The sequence below is a fragment of the Marmota monax genome, unplaced genomic scaffold (assembly GCF_021218885.2).
Source record: "Marmota monax isolate L192 unplaced genomic scaffold, Marmota_monax_Labrador192_F-V1.1 WCK01_AAM20220418_F8-fsc00074, whole genome shotgun sequence".
Lineage (NCBI taxonomy): Eukaryota > Metazoa > Chordata > Mammalia > Rodentia > Sciuridae > Marmota > Marmota monax.
In genome coordinates, this window is record NW_026694232.1 from 5,593,707 (window position 1) to 5,610,696 (window position 16,990).

At 31.6% G+C, this 16,990-nt stretch overlaps 2 protein-coding genes across 3 annotated transcripts in view; both read left to right on the forward strand.

Moving 5' to 3' along the window:
- Positions 1-16,990, forward strand: part of Pik3ca (phosphatidylinositol-4,5-bisphosphate 3-kinase catalytic subunit alpha) — a 78,437-nt gene that overhangs the window by 47,994 nt on the left and 13,453 nt on the right. For both annotated transcript variants that reach the window (XM_046466857.2, XM_046466858.2), the window contains exons 3-14: positions 294-503; positions 1,813-2,063; positions 2,814-3,059; positions 3,917-4,002; positions 7,511-7,616; positions 8,879-9,031; positions 9,163-9,297; positions 13,257-13,381; positions 14,302-14,383; positions 14,703-14,867; positions 15,067-15,170; positions 16,265-16,436. In XM_046466857.2, coding sequence (XP_046322813.1) covers positions 294-503; positions 1,813-2,063; positions 2,814-3,059; positions 3,917-4,002; positions 7,511-7,616; positions 8,879-9,031; positions 9,163-9,297; positions 13,257-13,381; positions 14,302-14,383; positions 14,703-14,867; positions 15,067-15,170; positions 16,265-16,436 — 1,835 coding nt within the window. The remainder of the gene's footprint in view (positions 1-293; positions 504-1,812; positions 2,064-2,813; positions 3,060-3,916; positions 4,003-7,510; positions 7,617-8,878; positions 9,032-9,162; positions 9,298-13,256; positions 13,382-14,301; positions 14,384-14,702; positions 14,868-15,066; positions 15,171-16,264; positions 16,437-16,990) is intronic.
- On the forward strand, positions 7,764-8,498 carry LOC124108380 (small integral membrane protein 29-like). The gene has a single exon (XM_046466861.2). It carries the CDS (start codon positions 7,877-7,879, stop codon positions 8,183-8,185), a length of 309 nt encoding a protein of 102 aa, XP_046322817.1. The 5' UTR covers positions 7,764-7,876; the 3' UTR covers positions 8,186-8,498.

Here is a 16,990-nt window from a genome sequence, read left to right on the forward strand (position 1 = left end):
AGGAGGACTTAAGATTTGTTATATCCCAGTACAGTATTGTGTTGTTTTTCTAAAATAATTGGCATAGATATCAATATATTTATATGTATGCATATATATATAATATATTTATATATTAAAAACATTAGGGATTTTATTGGCTATTGCTTTATGTATTCATCACAGATTTTTTTTAACCAAGACAAATTCAATTCTTTTGTGACTTTTCTAATCTATATAGTCCCTGTTTGTAAGAAACCTGTTTATACTGTGTGCTTAATAAAATGTTGCATCCTTTATATAATATTTCCAAGGTTTTGTTATCGGTATGCCAGTGTGTGAATTTGATATGGTTAAAGATCCAGAAGTACAGGACTTCCGAAGAAATATTCTGAATGTTTGTAAAGAAGCTGTGGATCTTAGGGATCTCAATTCACCTCATAGTAGAGCAATGTATGTGTATCCTCCAAATGTGGAATCTTCACCAGAACTGCCAAAGCACATATATAATAAATTAGATAAAGGTAAGATAATTTTTGGTCTACTGTAATTGTTACTAGAGCTAAATCTTCTACCGATGTCTTTATTTCTTCTATACAGTCCTTTTTTTTTTTTTTTTTAAACCTAGTTAGATAATAAACTTCTTGAAGGAAGGGATTTCTTGTACTGACAAGATATACTTGAGTACTAAATATATAACTTGTGTACAGTAAAAATTTATTGATTGAATGAATTGTATGGATATGATGCTGATCTGTTGGTGAATTTTCATCTCATTGAAACTGAAGAACTTTGAATTTTATATTCACTGTTTTTTAGAGTACTAACAGAATTAGAGCTGATTATCTTTTGATAGATAAAAGCAGGTATAACTAGAAACTTAATAAAAAAAACTTTACACATTCTCATCATCATGTATTATATATACAAAGAAAAAAATTTAATATGAAGCACAATAATTAAGTCTGATCATAGTGATTGATAGGTGTACTGGACATTTAATGAACCCGTTTCTAGAATTAAGTGAACATGAAAATATGCAAGCTGTTTTAGAAATAAGTATTCTATCAGATAAATAATTGTTTTTCAAGGTAACAAAGTAAAAGTTAAGTTTGAAGTCATAGAATACCTTGCATGCTTTTATTAATGTAAAATTCTATTAGTAGAGTTAATTTAAGACATCTTATTTCTGTCTCACCCATATTATTCAAAGTAGTTTATTGCAGTGTAGCATAAGATCTTTCAAAATTCTTTTCTCCTGTAGCAAACTTTGTAAAATAGAGTGCTCTTTTCACTTGAAAATTTTCACCATATAGGAGAGTTGAAAAGTTGGACTCCGAACATAGCTCTCATATTTTTAATCTTTCCATTTTCACATATTTTTCGGGGGGTAGGAGAGTACCTCCTGACTTAACTTTATCTTACGATCTTTCCTCCCTTATCTTTTCCAACACTCTAATTCAGCATCTATAAGTCAGTTGTGCCATTCTTTCTTTACTTCCCATAGTCTTTCACTTTAGGAACTATTCTTCACAGGGATTGAACCCTTGTCAGGCAGTTTAAAATATAAATTACCTTAGACTTCGGTACTTGTGACCCAGTAGTTCCCGCTTTGCATGCTTGCTTTGAACAGAAGTCATGATCCTGGTCTGGCAACCTGATCATACATGAACATTTTTTTGTTTCTAACAGATATTTACCTGTATTTAATTAGAATGATTAGAAATCATATATGATTATGTTTAGAGTAATGGATAGTACATACTTGAAATTTGTCTCTTGAAAAATGAAATAGACATGATGATTGCATCTAATAATGTTTTCCTGTTACAGGACAAATAATAGTGGTGATTTGGGTAATAGTTTCGCCAAATAATGACAAGCAGAAGTATACTCTAAAAATCAACCATGACTGTGTGCCAGAACAAGTAATTGCTGAGGCAATCAGGAAAAAAACTCGAAGTATGTTGCTATCCTCTGAGCAACTAAAACTCTGTGTTTTAGAATATCAGGGCAAATATATTTTAAAAGTGTGTGGATGTGATGAATACTTTCTAGAAAAATATCCTCTGAGTCAGTATAAGGTGAGTAACAAGTTTCAAAAATATTGATTTTAAATTTAAAAAGTAATCACAGAAGAATTGGCTTCTTCTTTTTTTAAAGGCATACCTCTTGAAAATTAGATAATAATAAATATTGGAAAATATCATTTGTAAGTTTAATTTTTATACTATAATTATTTAACAGAATGAAAATTTTGGTGGTTACCTGACCTCAAAATATGAAGTATTTTATAATTTTTATCCTCTCCCAAGTAATGGCAGTAGAATATAATTAAAATAGATATTTCGGGAAAATAATTCCATGATCTACTATTAAGATGTATTAGTAATATGTCCCTACCCTTTCTGTTTATTAAGAAATAACTAGAGAAGCACATACCAAGTACTGATTTATAGTCCCAAGCAAAACATGGTTCTAGCCTTCAAGTTACTTATGGTCTAGTGGGGATTATAAGTAAGAAAATAGGCTATTATAATATGTGTACCATAGCATTTATATTAAAAATTTCTATCCTAACTACCATTTCAATTTAGTATCCTACTAATATTTGGGAGTTAGGTGCTACAACCTAACTGCATTTAATTCCCCAATGTTAATATTTTAAATGTTACAAATAAGTAACTGGAAAGAAATGTGGTCTACAATGTTTGATTTTTTTAATCACTTTTGCAAATCAGTATGTAAATTCTCATAATACTCTTGCATATTGCTTTTAAAATGGAAAACCTTACAGGAAATGGCTTCTTTCCTCTTTTCTTAATCTCTTACAGTACATAAGAAGCTGTATAATGCTTGGGAGGATGCCCAATTTGATGCTGATGGCTAAAGAAAGCCTGTACTCTCAACTGCCAATGGACTGTTTTACAATGCCATCTTATTCTAGACGCATCTCCACAGCTACACCATATATGAATGGAGAAACATCTACCAAATCCCTTTGGGTTATAAATAGCGCACTCAGAATAAAAATTCTTTGTGCAACCTATGTAAATGTAAATATTCGAGACATTGATAAGGTAAGGTCAAAGGCTGATGTTATTATTTTATACAAGTAATTTTATATAAAGTTTTTTATTGAACTATACAAATAGCCTGTTGACCTACAGTATGTTTTCAGATGACTAGAGGAAAAAAAACACTCAAATCTCAGAAAATAAAAATATATAATGAATTCTGTTTGAGTTTCCATCTACTCAGTTTTTGCATATCTCTCAGTCCTAAGTCTATAATTCTAAAATTGATAATTCTGAATTCTTAAAACCAAAAGTTTTATAGAACTAGTTTAGCAATAAAATTTAATCCAACCTAAAGTAAATCTTCTTATAGTCACTATTAATCCCACTTAGTGCCTAGTGTGGTAATTAACATATGGCTGCAATCCCAGTAACTTTAGATGCTGAGGCAAGAGGATTGTAAGTTCAAGGCCAGCCTCAGCAATTTAGTGAGACCCTGTCTCAAAATAAAAATACGTAAATAGCAACCATCAAAGATGTAGCTCCATGGTAAAATGCCCCCGAGTTTAATCTCCAGTACCAAAATGATCTCACTTTGTGTGAATATTCATGTGGTTTATTACAAAACATGTCTTTATAGGGTGCTGCTCCAGCTACCAAAGGTTTTAAGAAATACCTAATGGATACACCAATTTCTCTTTCTAAAGTACAACAACTCTGAATTAACATATCTAGCTAAAAGTGACTATGGGTCTTAGTAGCCTGATGTCTCCATCATTATTAATGGATGAAAACAACAGCAAACTTTGATCAATCTGTATTAGTATTAATTTCTACATGTGAAGAAAAGGAGAACAGAAAAGCTTTATCTGAATACAAATTTTTATACATACTTATTTTCTTCCCCCCCTCCCCCACAGATTTATGTTAGAACAGGTATCTACCATGGAGGAGAACCCTTATGTGACAATGTGAACACTCAGAGAGTTCCTTGTTCCAATCCCAGGTAAGGGAATATTTGTGTATATTTCCAAAGTCACAATAGTATTTAGCAAGGTGATCAATAAAGTGAAATATTTTACATCATTAGTTTTATGCAAATAGTATCAATTGAATATATACATACAGAACATAAAGACTTTTTGTCAAATGAGTATCGCTTATAGGATCACTTTATTGATTCTAAAATTTCAGTCAAAGGAATTTTCTGATTTTCTTTTCCCATTGTTTCAAGGAGAAAACAGAATATGATTACTGTTAAGTCCTGATGATTCTCCACATTAGATCAAAAACTCAGCATTTTATTTTCTTATCTCCTTTGCCATTTATGAGAAGAAATGAGAGTTGGCAAATAATTCCAGAGCCAGAATACTCTGAGGCAGTTTTCTTCAGATCAGTCCTAAGAATAGATATTTATGCATTCAGTTAAAGGGTCTTTGAGAACAAACCAGTTTCTTAAAGGGAGAGTTATTGGAAATATTTTAAATTATTAGTGCCAAGATGTATTGAAGAAATAAAAGGTAGTATAGTTTAAAAGCTTATCATCCTTTTATTTGTCTGTTTTATAGAGTTTGGAAATAACAGTGTACCCCTAAATATAATAGTAGTAATATTTTAAGAGAACTCAAATTGGCACTGAAGACAGATTAAAGAGGATATTATAGAATAGCAATAGCACTAGCAAGTAACTACTCCAGAAGTACATCTCATAATGAGTTTAGACTTGAGTTCTAGAAAAATAAAAGAGAAAATTCCAATCTTGTAATTAAGTAATCTTTAAAAGCCCAGGTGACATTTAAAGAGATAGTAGTCATCTTTACTAGAGGGAATAGATGTAGTTCCTCACCCTACCTGGACTATTATAGTCAAAAAATACATTATTCAGGTTAGAAGGTACACTGTAGCAACAGACACCACAGGATCTTTACAAATTTCTGCTACAACAGTAGTTAATTTCCTATACATACTGCATGTCTGTCACAGGTTGGATGGAATTGTTATGAGAATAGAAAAATAGTGTTTTGAGGAAATAATGGCCAGAATATTTCCAAATTTGGTGAAAACTGTTAAATTTACCCATCTAAAGAGCTCAACAAGCTCCAAGCAAAGACCCCTAAATACAGTAACCCAAGGTACATTTATCCTAGTTATTTCAAGTACCAAAAATAAAGGTTAGTAAAATTAAAGGCAGGTTTACTTAATATAATATGATTAAAATGTTGAAATTTTAGCAAATTAAAGTAGGTATTTAGAAAGGGCTATATTTGATTATCTTTTCTTCAAGAATTCTCTAGTCTAAAAGGTAAAATCCCAATGGAAGTACTGAGAAATTTTAAGTAAAAATTTTTTTAACTTTTTTGTTTACAAAAACAAAAAAAGCAGAGGTATATGAACTTATTAGAAAGCAGATACTTAATGATTTCTTCATAAACGTACTAGTTATCCCTCAAAATTAGAATCAATTTAGACTGTATATATAAAACCATTTTCTAAAAATAAAGAAAGTGATTTGTATGTATTGAATTTGGTTTATGTGTGTTGTGGAACGGATGGACTCTAGAAGAATAGAAAAATGTATTTTATTCTATTAGCATAGTGCTAAAACTAGATTTCGAGGCCATAACTCTCTTAGAAAATGTATAGAATACTCCCCATTAATTTATGAGCAATTCTAGGAATTTAGAAGTGATAAAAAAATCATATGTGAATTTAAGTAGATATGCCTTTAATTTTTCTTAAATATTATGGACTTTCTAAGTCCCACATTTCTTCTTCCTGTATTTCTGTAGTAGTATGTATGTATGTATGTATGTATGTATGTATGTATTTATTTGCCTTTAGAATTCTTGCATTTTAAATGTAAGTCTTCTACTATAAATGGATGATTTTGGTGGGGAGCGGGTACTGAGGCTTTGACCCAGGGATGTCTACCACTGAGCTACATTCCCCAGCCCTTCTTATATTTTTATTTTGAGATAGAATCTTCACTAAGTTGCTTAGGGCCAGCCTCAAACTTGCAGACCTCCTGCCTCAGCCTATCTAGCACCTGAACTTTTATCATGGACCAATGTGCTGTTTTAATCCCTTCATTCAAATTATGTCATTTAATTTTATTAGATAGATACTATTATTGGTTTCATTTCACAGATAAGGCAAAAAACAAGGCTCACACATTCGGTGGAACAGTAGAAATAAGGTCGTCTTCTAGGCAGTCTTGATTTTCAAGTACATATACTTTCCCCATTGCTTTTAAAATATTTTTTTTTTAAATCTACTTATTATACATGGGTCTTTACAAAAATGTTTACCAAATATAGACATAATTTCATTCATAACATCCAGTAAATTAAGAGAATTTGTTTTGAGTCATTTTTACCTTGTTATTTTTTATAGTGGTTTTTTCTTTCCATTTTATGAATATTAAGTTTTATTACTTCTTGTGAAATTATTATTTTAAAATTCAAATATGTTCTTCTCTGTATTCTTCATCTTATTTATATACTGACTTATTTAGACCAGTAGGTTATTTTGTATAAAACTACATTATGCATAAAAGTAATTAAATACAACTATAATCATACTAATAAATTCTTGTTTTGTCTAATTTCTTTCTATTTGATTTTTACAAGCAAAACTTGGATTTTTTACTGAAGTATAGCACATAAACATGCATGAAAGTATACAAATCAGAATTGTGTAGTTCAATGAATTATCATACTATAAATATCATATTCACTATACTGGTCAAAAAAACAAAACATTTACTAGCACCTGAGAAACCCTTCCTCAATATATTTATTGACTTTCTATCCTTCCCAAAGGTAACCTTGACTTCCCTGACTTCTACCAATTTAGGGTTAGTTTTGCTTATTTTCCAGTTTTGTATAAGTGCTATTCTTTTGTGTCTAGCTTCTCTTACCCATTAATTGTAGGATTTCATCCATTTTGTTCGTAACTGTTGTTCCATTTTTTTAATGCCATATAATATTCTATTATGTGAATATAAAAATTTATTCTACTGTAAAAACATTTGGGTTATTTGCAGTTTGAGTATTATAAATTATTTTTCTGTAAACATTCTGTGCACAAATAGACACATTTCTATGGTTTCATTCTTAGAAGTAGAAATGGTTCATTGGGTGTATGTATGTTCACTATTAATAGATTATGCTTTCAAACTTGGTTGTAGCAAATTTTACCCCAACTCTTAGTATGTAGGATTTCTTATTAGTACTTCACCATCCCATAGTATCATGAGTCTTCATAGTTTTAGGCATTCTCATGTATAATGATGTCTCCATAAGATTTTAGTTTTCACTTTGTGTATGACAAATAATATTGACTACTTTTTCATGTTTATTGGCCATTTAAATATAATCTCACAGAGTGCCTATTCCAATCACTTTCCTATTTTTTGTTTGGTTTTTCTTTTTCTTGATGCTCTGTAGGAGTCATTTATATATTTTGGATAAAACTTTTTGGTAAATTTTATTTTTCTTTAAAATTTTACAAAGGTGGAATGAATGGCTGAATTATGATATATACATTCCTGATCTTCCTCGTGCTGCTCGACTTTGCCTTTCCATTTGCTCTGTTAAAGGCCGAAAGGGTGCTAAAGAGGTAAAGTATTTCAGAAGGAACAATTAATTATGTTTACCTCCAAAAGCTCCTAATTATACCTCTGATGGAATAACATTATATAAAATTAGAATTTTTCATTTTTAAAAAATCAATAAATCAAACCTATTGTAAGACATTAATAAATGGATCATAGAAAAATAACTTGGGGTTCCTGCAGTGGCGGGAGGGAGCCCTGTGGAGGCACCCTCCCGAGGCACCACTGCCCATGCTGACCACCCAGCCCTCCTGCTGCTGATGTCATGAGTAATACCACAGTGCCCAATGCTCCCCAGGCCAACAGTGACTCCATGGTGGGCTATGTGTTGGGGCCTTTCTTCCTCATCACCCTGGTCGGGGTGGTGGTGGCTGTGGTAATGTATGTGCAGAAGAAAAAGCGGGTGGACCGGCTCCGCCATCACCTGCTACCCATGTACAGCTACAACCCTGCTGAGGAGCTGCACGAGGCTGAGCAGGAGCTCCTCTCTGACGTGGGAGACCCTAAGGTTGTACATGGCTGGCAGAGTGGCTACCAGCACAAGCGGATGCCCTTGCTTGATGTCAAGACATGACCTGGTTCCAGGCCCTGACCTCCAGCCTTGAGAGTCCTGCAGGCTCCTGTGGTCTTCACCCCACCCCACTGCTCCATCATCTTGCTCCCTTTAGACCCTCTGCCCTTTGTGGGCTGACCCCACCCACCCCCAGGCACTGACAGATCTCATTTTGGGGGTACTGTGGCTGGGAACAGCTTTGCTTTCTCTAACCTGCCTGAACTGGGCCTTGGCACAAACCCCCAGGAGGGATTTGGAATTGTTTCCATGGTTACAGGACCCACATGTATAGTATTCAGTATATATATTTTGTAAATAAAATGTTTTGTGGCTAGGGGAAAAAAAAAAAATAACTTGGGAGAGCTTTAGAAATTTATTTATGATGGATAAATATATCCTGAGTTCATATTGATATAATTTTTAAATACACAAAGTGACTAAATAATAGTGACTGAATCCAAATAATTGTATCATGCCTCCTGGATCATATTTCCTATTTATAATTTTTAAAAACATAATTTCAGTGGGAAAGGAGGAAATAAAACACAAATGGGAAAAAGGAAAGAAATTGCTTAAATTTTGAAAAAACAATATGATTTTCATATTTCTGTTATAGAGACAGCCGTTAAGATCTCTTTTCCAGGGGAAAAAATGTTTTGAGATTCACTTTATAATTTAATCTGTAGAATAGTGAATATTTTTTTTCTTTTTTAGGAACACTGTCCATTGGCCTGGGGAAATATAAACTTGTTTGATTATACTGACACCCTAGTATCAGGAAAAATGGCTTTGAATCTTTGGCCAGTACCTCATGGATTAGAAGATCTGCTGAACCCTATTGGTGTTACTGGGTCAAATCCAAATAAAGTAAGCTTTTGTTATAAATTAGATGGTTTTCTTTTTTTTTTAAATGCAGTAAAACACAATATTTATGTGCATGTATAGATACATATATTCTCACACATATATACATAACTAATTTTTATTCCATCTCTTAGGAAACTCCATGCTTAGAGTTGGAATTTGATTGGTTCAGCAGTGTGGTAAAGTTTCCAGATATGTCAGTGATTGAAGAACATGCCAATTGGTCTGTATCCCGAGAAGCAGGATTTAGTTATTCCCATGCAGGACTGGTAAGGGAAATAATTGAGTGTTTTAAGTAATTCCTTGTTAATATAACTTAGCATACTTATATCATTTTCTGCAAATATGTGTACATATTCTTTGTGTAGACAAGGTTTTATAAATTTTAGTTATACTAACAAATACTATTGTGCTCTAGAACAATATTACAATAGAGTAAAATTTTCTTCATGTTGATATTTTTCCTGCAGCTCTGTTTCCTCTATTCAGAGCCCTATCCCTCCTTCATTTGTTTAATAAATATTATTGAATGCCAACTCTGTGTAAAGCACTGGAATAGGCAGAGGTAAAGTTGTAAACTAAACAGACCCCATTAAGTATTTAGTCTAATATTAAACAGACATAAGTAGAAGTATAAGATTAAAATTTATGGTAAGCAGCATGAAGGAATAAAACAGAAGTATGATAACAAAAAACAAGGGTTGCGCTGGGGATGTGGCTCAAGCGGCAGGGCGCTCTCCTGGCCTGCGTGCGGCCCGGGTTCGATCCTCAGCACCACATACAAACAAAGATGTTGTGTCCGCCGAAAACTAAAATATAAATATTAAAAATTCTCTCTCTCTCTCTCTCTCTCTCTCTCAAAACAAAAACCAAGGGTTGAACAAGGGAAAGGCTAATGTTTATTGGGTTCAAAAAAGATCCCTGAGATAGTAGCCTTGAAGTTGAGACTAAGGTTTAAATACTTTGTTAGTTGAGCTTGGAAGCACAGGAAATAGCAAATCTTCACCACATTAGTCCTCGTTCTCCAGAAAAGAATGATTATAAAGTAAGTGGAACTTAAATATTGATCCAGTTGTTTAATCTTGGCCATAACTTTGAAACCACAAGATAACTGCATTCAAGGACCATTAACTGTCCCTTATTTCTCAAGGGCAAAGGTGTTAGGGTGAGAGGAGATATTTTTGTTCGTTGGTGTCTCTTTCTCCCATTTTCCAAATTTATCACTTTTTTTTTAAGCCTTGTTGTAGGTTATAGATAGACCAGCCAATGAATAATGGGCCAAGAGGTCCTGAAATATGCCCATCCTGGGCACAGTAACAGCAGCACAAAGATGCACACTTTATCAGTTTATATCTCTGGTCCTAGTAAGGAGTTGATTAATTGCTCTTGTAAACTAAGTATTATATCTTTCCTGTATACATGATTTAAAAGATATGAGTTTCTTTTTTTAGAAGTTATAACTATTTATAAGGATTGATATTTTGTGTCTTGTATTCTTGCTTACTAGAATTTCTCTTTTTAAAAAGTGCTTATTTTTATAATAGAATTAAACCTACTCTTTTCATTTACCATTTGGATCTGTTGGAAATTTTAATTATGTTTCAGAAAATGTTTTACTATTTCATCATCCTAGGAATTACTTCATCCTTATTCATTATTTTCATTTATGCTAAAAAAGACTAAAAGATATGAAAATACAGAAGGATATAATAGCATAGAAAGATAATACAGTAGTGATATAAATTATAACTATTATATAAAATAGACCCTTCTGTTTTCTTATGGCTTTGCCCAATGTCTTGCAGCATCTTTTTCATAGGTGTAAATCTATAGACATTGTCTTTGTAGGATTTTTGTTCATTCGTGGTTTTTTATGCTTTCATTGCACATAAATTTTCACTTTCCACCCACAATGACAAAATTAAAGAAAAAAATATTCACGATTACTAGATAAATCATAATAGGAATGTAGAGACAGACAGTAGGACTCTATAGTACTATTTTTTAACCTCAGTCCTACATTTTAGACCAAATAATTCTTTGTTGTGGGAGCTATTCTGTGTATTATAGTATGGACAGCAGTGTCACTGGCCTCTGCCCTACTAGACACCAGCAGCATCACCACACCTAGTTGTGGCAATCAAACATGTCTCCAGACCTTACTAAAGGTCCCTGGGAGGTAGGGAGTTCAAAATCACCCCAATTGAAAAATACCTCTCTAGACTCTAATTATAATGGCTAAGTTTATCATATAAATGAAATGTCAGATGACAGTATCCTACGTGAATTTTCTCAAATTCAAGGCAATAATGAATAAACAATGTATTTTTAAGCACAAAAAGGAAGTTTGATATTCACATTCCATTATTATTCACTGATAATGATTTAATCTCAATATTCTGTGACAAGAATCTAAACAGCCTTATATTTTGCATTATTATTTTTATCTTTTATGATGTTGAATACCAAAATTTACTTGAAACGCTTTCTAATTGGACAAATGCAGAAGGCAGGTGACTAGAAGGAAAAGGGTAATGTAAAAATTTTAAAAGTTCCTTGAATTGATCATTCTGATGATATTTATAAGTAATTATTTTGCAATTATTGAGCAGAGATGACCAACTTCTTCAACAAAATTACAAGCCATCAGTGTTCAGTGATTTTCATTTTGACAGTGTTGTTTATATAATTTGACAAAGTTGTATTTCAAAACAAGGAAAATGTGGATAAAAATGGATAAAATATTAAATTGTTTTTATCATCACTACAAATTATTTTGTATTAAAAATATAAACAAAAATAAGTAAATAAAATAATCCCTTGGATGCAGATGATAAGTGGAAATGATGACTTTTCCTAGTAAGTTGAGGGTTAAATAGTGTCCCTTGCCTGAATTATTGTCAGTAGTCTCCTAACTTCCACACAGTGGCCAAAATAATCTTTATGAAACATAAATTAAATTATAGCTTTTATAACTTAAATAGCTGTCAATAAAAATAAAATCCAAGCTGTTTAGCCAGAACCATATATTTCACATGCTGTGAACTCCACCTTCTATCTGTCTGAGTCTCCCTCATTTATTAGACGCTAAGCTTACTGGCTTTCTCCCAGTTCTTCTATCAAACCATTCCTCATTCCCTCCTTGGGGCCTTTGCACTGTTTCCTCCATCTACAATTGTCTTCCTGATCAAACGTGGACAGTTTCTTTTTGTCATTTGAATCACAAATCAAATATTATGTTCTATTTGAAATACACAGTCAACAGTAGCTACTCTGTAATTCTGTTATATAACTCGGCATACTTACATCAAGTATACAATATTTTTTCTTTTCTATTTATTTGATTTCCCACTTGAATGGAGGCTCTGTTAGTGCAGGGTCTTTTACTGTTTTCTAACTCCAGCAACAAGAACAGGACAAAGCACATAGTACATATTTAGTAAATGCTTGTTGAATAAATATGTGCAAATAGTATTTTTTCACACTGTTGAATAAATCAACAAGGTAAATACATAAAAAGCCATGTATCATGAATTTCTGCTTTCATTTATAGCTTTGGAAATTACTGTGGAGTGTATATTTGTTTTGAGCAATATACTAATGATATGTATTCATAATTATTAATTATCCAGTTAATATATTTTTATGTAAAGAAAACAAATACGTTACTTGGAATTATACAAAAAGTTACATTATTTTCTTTCCTGACATTCATTGTACAGTATTTTAAGAGGGTATTTCATCTCCCTTTTTCTCTTACTTATTTTTACTTTTTATATTTGAAAGCTTTGCAGCAATTAAGGGTATGCTCAGGCAAGAAACATAAAAAAAAAAGTTTACATTTTTATTTTATTATTATACTGTTTCTTATTCTTTTTTACCAGAAATATTAGATTAGTTCATCGAATGCTACTAGGAGACCTCATCAGGAAAAAGGCTGAATGGTTCACTACTATACCCTAGTATTTGGTCTTCCTTACTAACTTTGGCAGTTATTGTTCTAATTGTGATTGGTGGTAATATTAACCATGTTAAGTGACTGCATTTGTTCCACAAATACTGTCTTAGATTGGTTCTTCCCTGTTGCTGAAAATGCCGTGTTTGGGGTGAAGAAATTTTTAGTAGTTAATAAGCAGTGTAAAGTTTATTGAAAATTAATTTGCTTTTTGGGGGGATCATTAATGAATAAAGCAAAGAAAATCATCTAAGATATTGCTTTATTTTACAGAGTAACAGACTAGCTAGAGATAATGAATTAAGAGAAAATGACAAAGAACAACTCCGAGCAATTTGTACACGAGATCCTCTATCTGAAATCACTGAGCAAGAGAAAGATTTTCTATGGAGCCACAGGTAAATATTAAGATGGAGTTTCTCTGTTTTTTTTTTTTCTTTTATTACAGAAGACAGGACTGACTTTGGTTGATCTTGCTATATTTTTATCATACTTAGTACAAAATAAAGCATACATAATTTTTTTATGATTTTGAATTTTTTTAAACTTATGGGTATACATATTGTACTTACAGAAAAACATGCTATGTTAATACTTATTGTGGACTTTGAAGGCTTTTAAAACTTAAAAAATTCTTTATTGGCTCTGGAAATTGAATAAGGCCCTATATATGCTAAGCTTGTATTCTACCACTCAACTAACTCCTCAGGGCATTTTTTAAACTTTTAACTGACTTTCCTAGGGGTTTTTAAAATTCAAGGAAGAAAATAGTTGTGATTTCGTTGGTGTAGATATTATGATTTTCAGGAATTTACTTTTCATTGTTTTTTTTCTTGAAGTCCTCAAAGTAATAGTGTAATACCTTATTTTCATGTAGGCAGAAATTACCTTGCTACATGTAAGTGACGTTGATTTATTTAACTGAAGCAGTTGCAGTGAATTTCTGCAGAAAGTACATTAAAACATATTTTGTCTAGTAACCTCAACAGAAGTGGTAACTCTGTGGTTCAAGTTGTATAAGTAGGTGAATATGAGTGATCTAAAGAGTGATAACACATATACTTAATTTTTCTTAAATGTCAGCTAAATGTAAGTACTATCCCATTTGGATTTCCTTTTGTCTTTGCCATTTTTATCATGTCTAAGTATGTAAGTAAATATGTATACAATTATCGTGTTAAACACTAGTTTCTTTTGATTTTAAAAAGGTATAGTAGTAATAATAAGTTTGGAACTTAAAGATTGAAGAGTTAGACACCTAGGCCTTTTGAATAACATAGAAGAACGTTTTTTTATTTTGTTTTGTTTTTCCCGACAGACACTATTGCGTAACTATACCTGAAATTCTACCCAAATTGCTTCTGTCTGTTAAATGGAATTCTAGAGATGAAGTAGCCCAGGTAAATGCATATTTGAGGTTATTAAATAAATGTTGCACAAAATTGGTTTATTACTCAAATTGTTTTCTTTCAAAAAAACTACATAAATTTAAGAGATGAAATGGACAATTGGTTAGTTATGGTATATAGTGGAGAAAAAAACACTATTCACATTATTTTCACAAATAAAACTTGCTAGAACTGAAAATTTTAAGCAAGTTTTAAGGTTTTTTATCTAAATGAACCCTAAAATCAACAACTAGGTAGTGTTGAAGAAAGTTTATTCACAATTATCCTTACTTTTAAAATATGATATATTTATTGTCTTTCTCATACACAGATGTACTGCTTAGTAAAAGATTGGCCTCCAATCAAGCCTGAACAGGCAATGGAGCTTCTGGACTGTAATTACCCAGATCCTATGGTTCGAGGTTTTGCTGTTCGATGCTTAGAAAAATATTTAACAGATGACAAACTTTCTCAGTACCTGATTCAGCTAGTACAGGTAAAATAGAAAATAATGTTTTATTCTAAAACTATGCAATTTCCAAAATTACTGTATCAACTAGTTTTATGCTTTTAAAACAAATTCATTTTATTACCAATAGTATGTACTTTGTTTCTAAAATTTTTTCTTTAAATCCAGCTATGCAGAAACAGACCCTGATTCATTTGAGTTTTTGTTTGTTCTTTTAATTAACTAGGTCCTGAAATATGAGCAATATTTGGATAACCTGCTTGTGAGATTTTTACTCAAGAAAGCATTGACAAATCAAAGGATTGGGCACTTTTTCTTTTGGCACTTAAAGTAAGTCAGATTATTTCTCCACTGAATTCTTTCACTGTTTGTTACTTGTTTTCTATATATTTATATATTATACATCTAATAGATGTATAAATATGTATTACTAATGCACTTTTAGTTTTGGGTGGAATCATTTTCTATACTGAAAATGTATTACAGCAGTAATGAACTCTTCAACCTTTTCTCTTTGAAATTAAACAGTAAAAGTCAAAACTGAATTTTTTACATGAATGAAAGCTAAAATATTTTTTAAGGTTTTGATTCTACTTTAAGTAAAATTTGCTAGATGCAGATTATTGTTTCTATAGGTTTCACTCTATTATAAATTAAAATATTCCAAAATAAATAAAAATCTTAACTTGGAATTCAGAACAATAATGTTTCTTGCTAGAATATAAGCAAGAATAACAGGGCTGGGTTTACGGCTCAGTGGAAGCGTGCTCGCCTAGCACATGCAAGGACCTGGGTTCAATCCTCAGCACCACATAAAAATAAATAAATAAAATAAAGTTACTTTGTCCAACTACAACTAAAAAATTTTAAAAAATTAAAAAATATTTTTGCAGAAGGCAGTGTATTTTGTACTCAAAGTTAGAGTTCATGAGCCATATTCTTTTAAATAAACTTAAATCTATGTCTAATGTGATTTTTTTAAGTGTTCGAATAAAAAAATGGGACCTAGACACTAGGTTAGAAATAACTTAAATTTGAGACAGTGTAGAAAAGTGTGAATTATGTGCCAGAAAAGTCAAAGTACTCACTGAACTCTTGTATTTTGTTATTTCTGATCATTTTATTATTTTTTTGTTTCAGTTTCTTTTTTTGTGTTTTTATGTCTTTTGCTGAGATTGGTGAATGAAAAGTAGTTTAAAATAAACCTAAAAAATGGTTGTTTATTAAATGACATGTTCAGGAACTACCTGAAACTTGATTATATTTTTTAAATGATAAGATTTTAAATCATTTTATTGTGAGTAGGATTGTAACATTTATTGGACTTGCAAAATGGGTTTCCTTATTTTTTAAGTTTATATATACTAATTTAATGCACACACATATATGTACATATATATAATTTTTTTTCATTCTTCTTTTAGATCTGAGATGCACAATAAAACAGTTAGTCAGAGGTTTGGCCTGCTTTTAGAGTCCTACTGTCGTGCATGTGGGATGTATTTGAAGCACCTGAATAGGCAAGTTGAGGCTATGGAAAAGCTCATTAACTTAACTGATATTCTCAAACAAGAAAAAAAGGATGAAACACAAAAGGTGTGTGACTTTAATTTGTTTTTGAAACTTGAAATTTTCATTGCAGTGTGTTAGGGTGGTTCAGAAACTTAGTGCATCTGTAGATTATGGTCCTTGGCATCAAGCCAGCTAGGATTTAAATCCAGATTCCACTCTCTCTCTGCTATGTAATGTTAAATAATGTTGCATACATTATTTAGGCTCCTAAGATTTCATTTTGCTCATCTGTAAAATGGGAGTATTATTGAATCATAAGGTTGTTGTGAGAACTAAACTATATGCTCTATGCAAAGTACCCATTATAGTTCCTAGAACCTGAGGTGCCCAATAAATGTAAGTCCCTCTTTTTTCCTTCCTTTCTTTTTATATATTCCTACGTATTTAAAATTATTCTTCCATTTATTATCTTAAAAATGACTCTGAAAATGAGTGGAAAGAAGTGAGTTTTGGCATTTTTAAGTTTTAAATGGACTCAAAGCCGCTCAGCAAATATGTCACATACATTAATCATCTGCACCCTGTCTTAGTGTAGCTAAGGAATATGAAATGAAAAGGTTTTTCATGACCTTTTCCTA

Bases quoted from the DNA above. Each gene is read 5' to 3' on its own strand.
- LOC124108380 (XM_046466861.2), top strand. From the start codon at position 7,877: ATGAGTAATACCACAGTGCCCAATGCTCCCCAGGCCAACAGTGACTCC.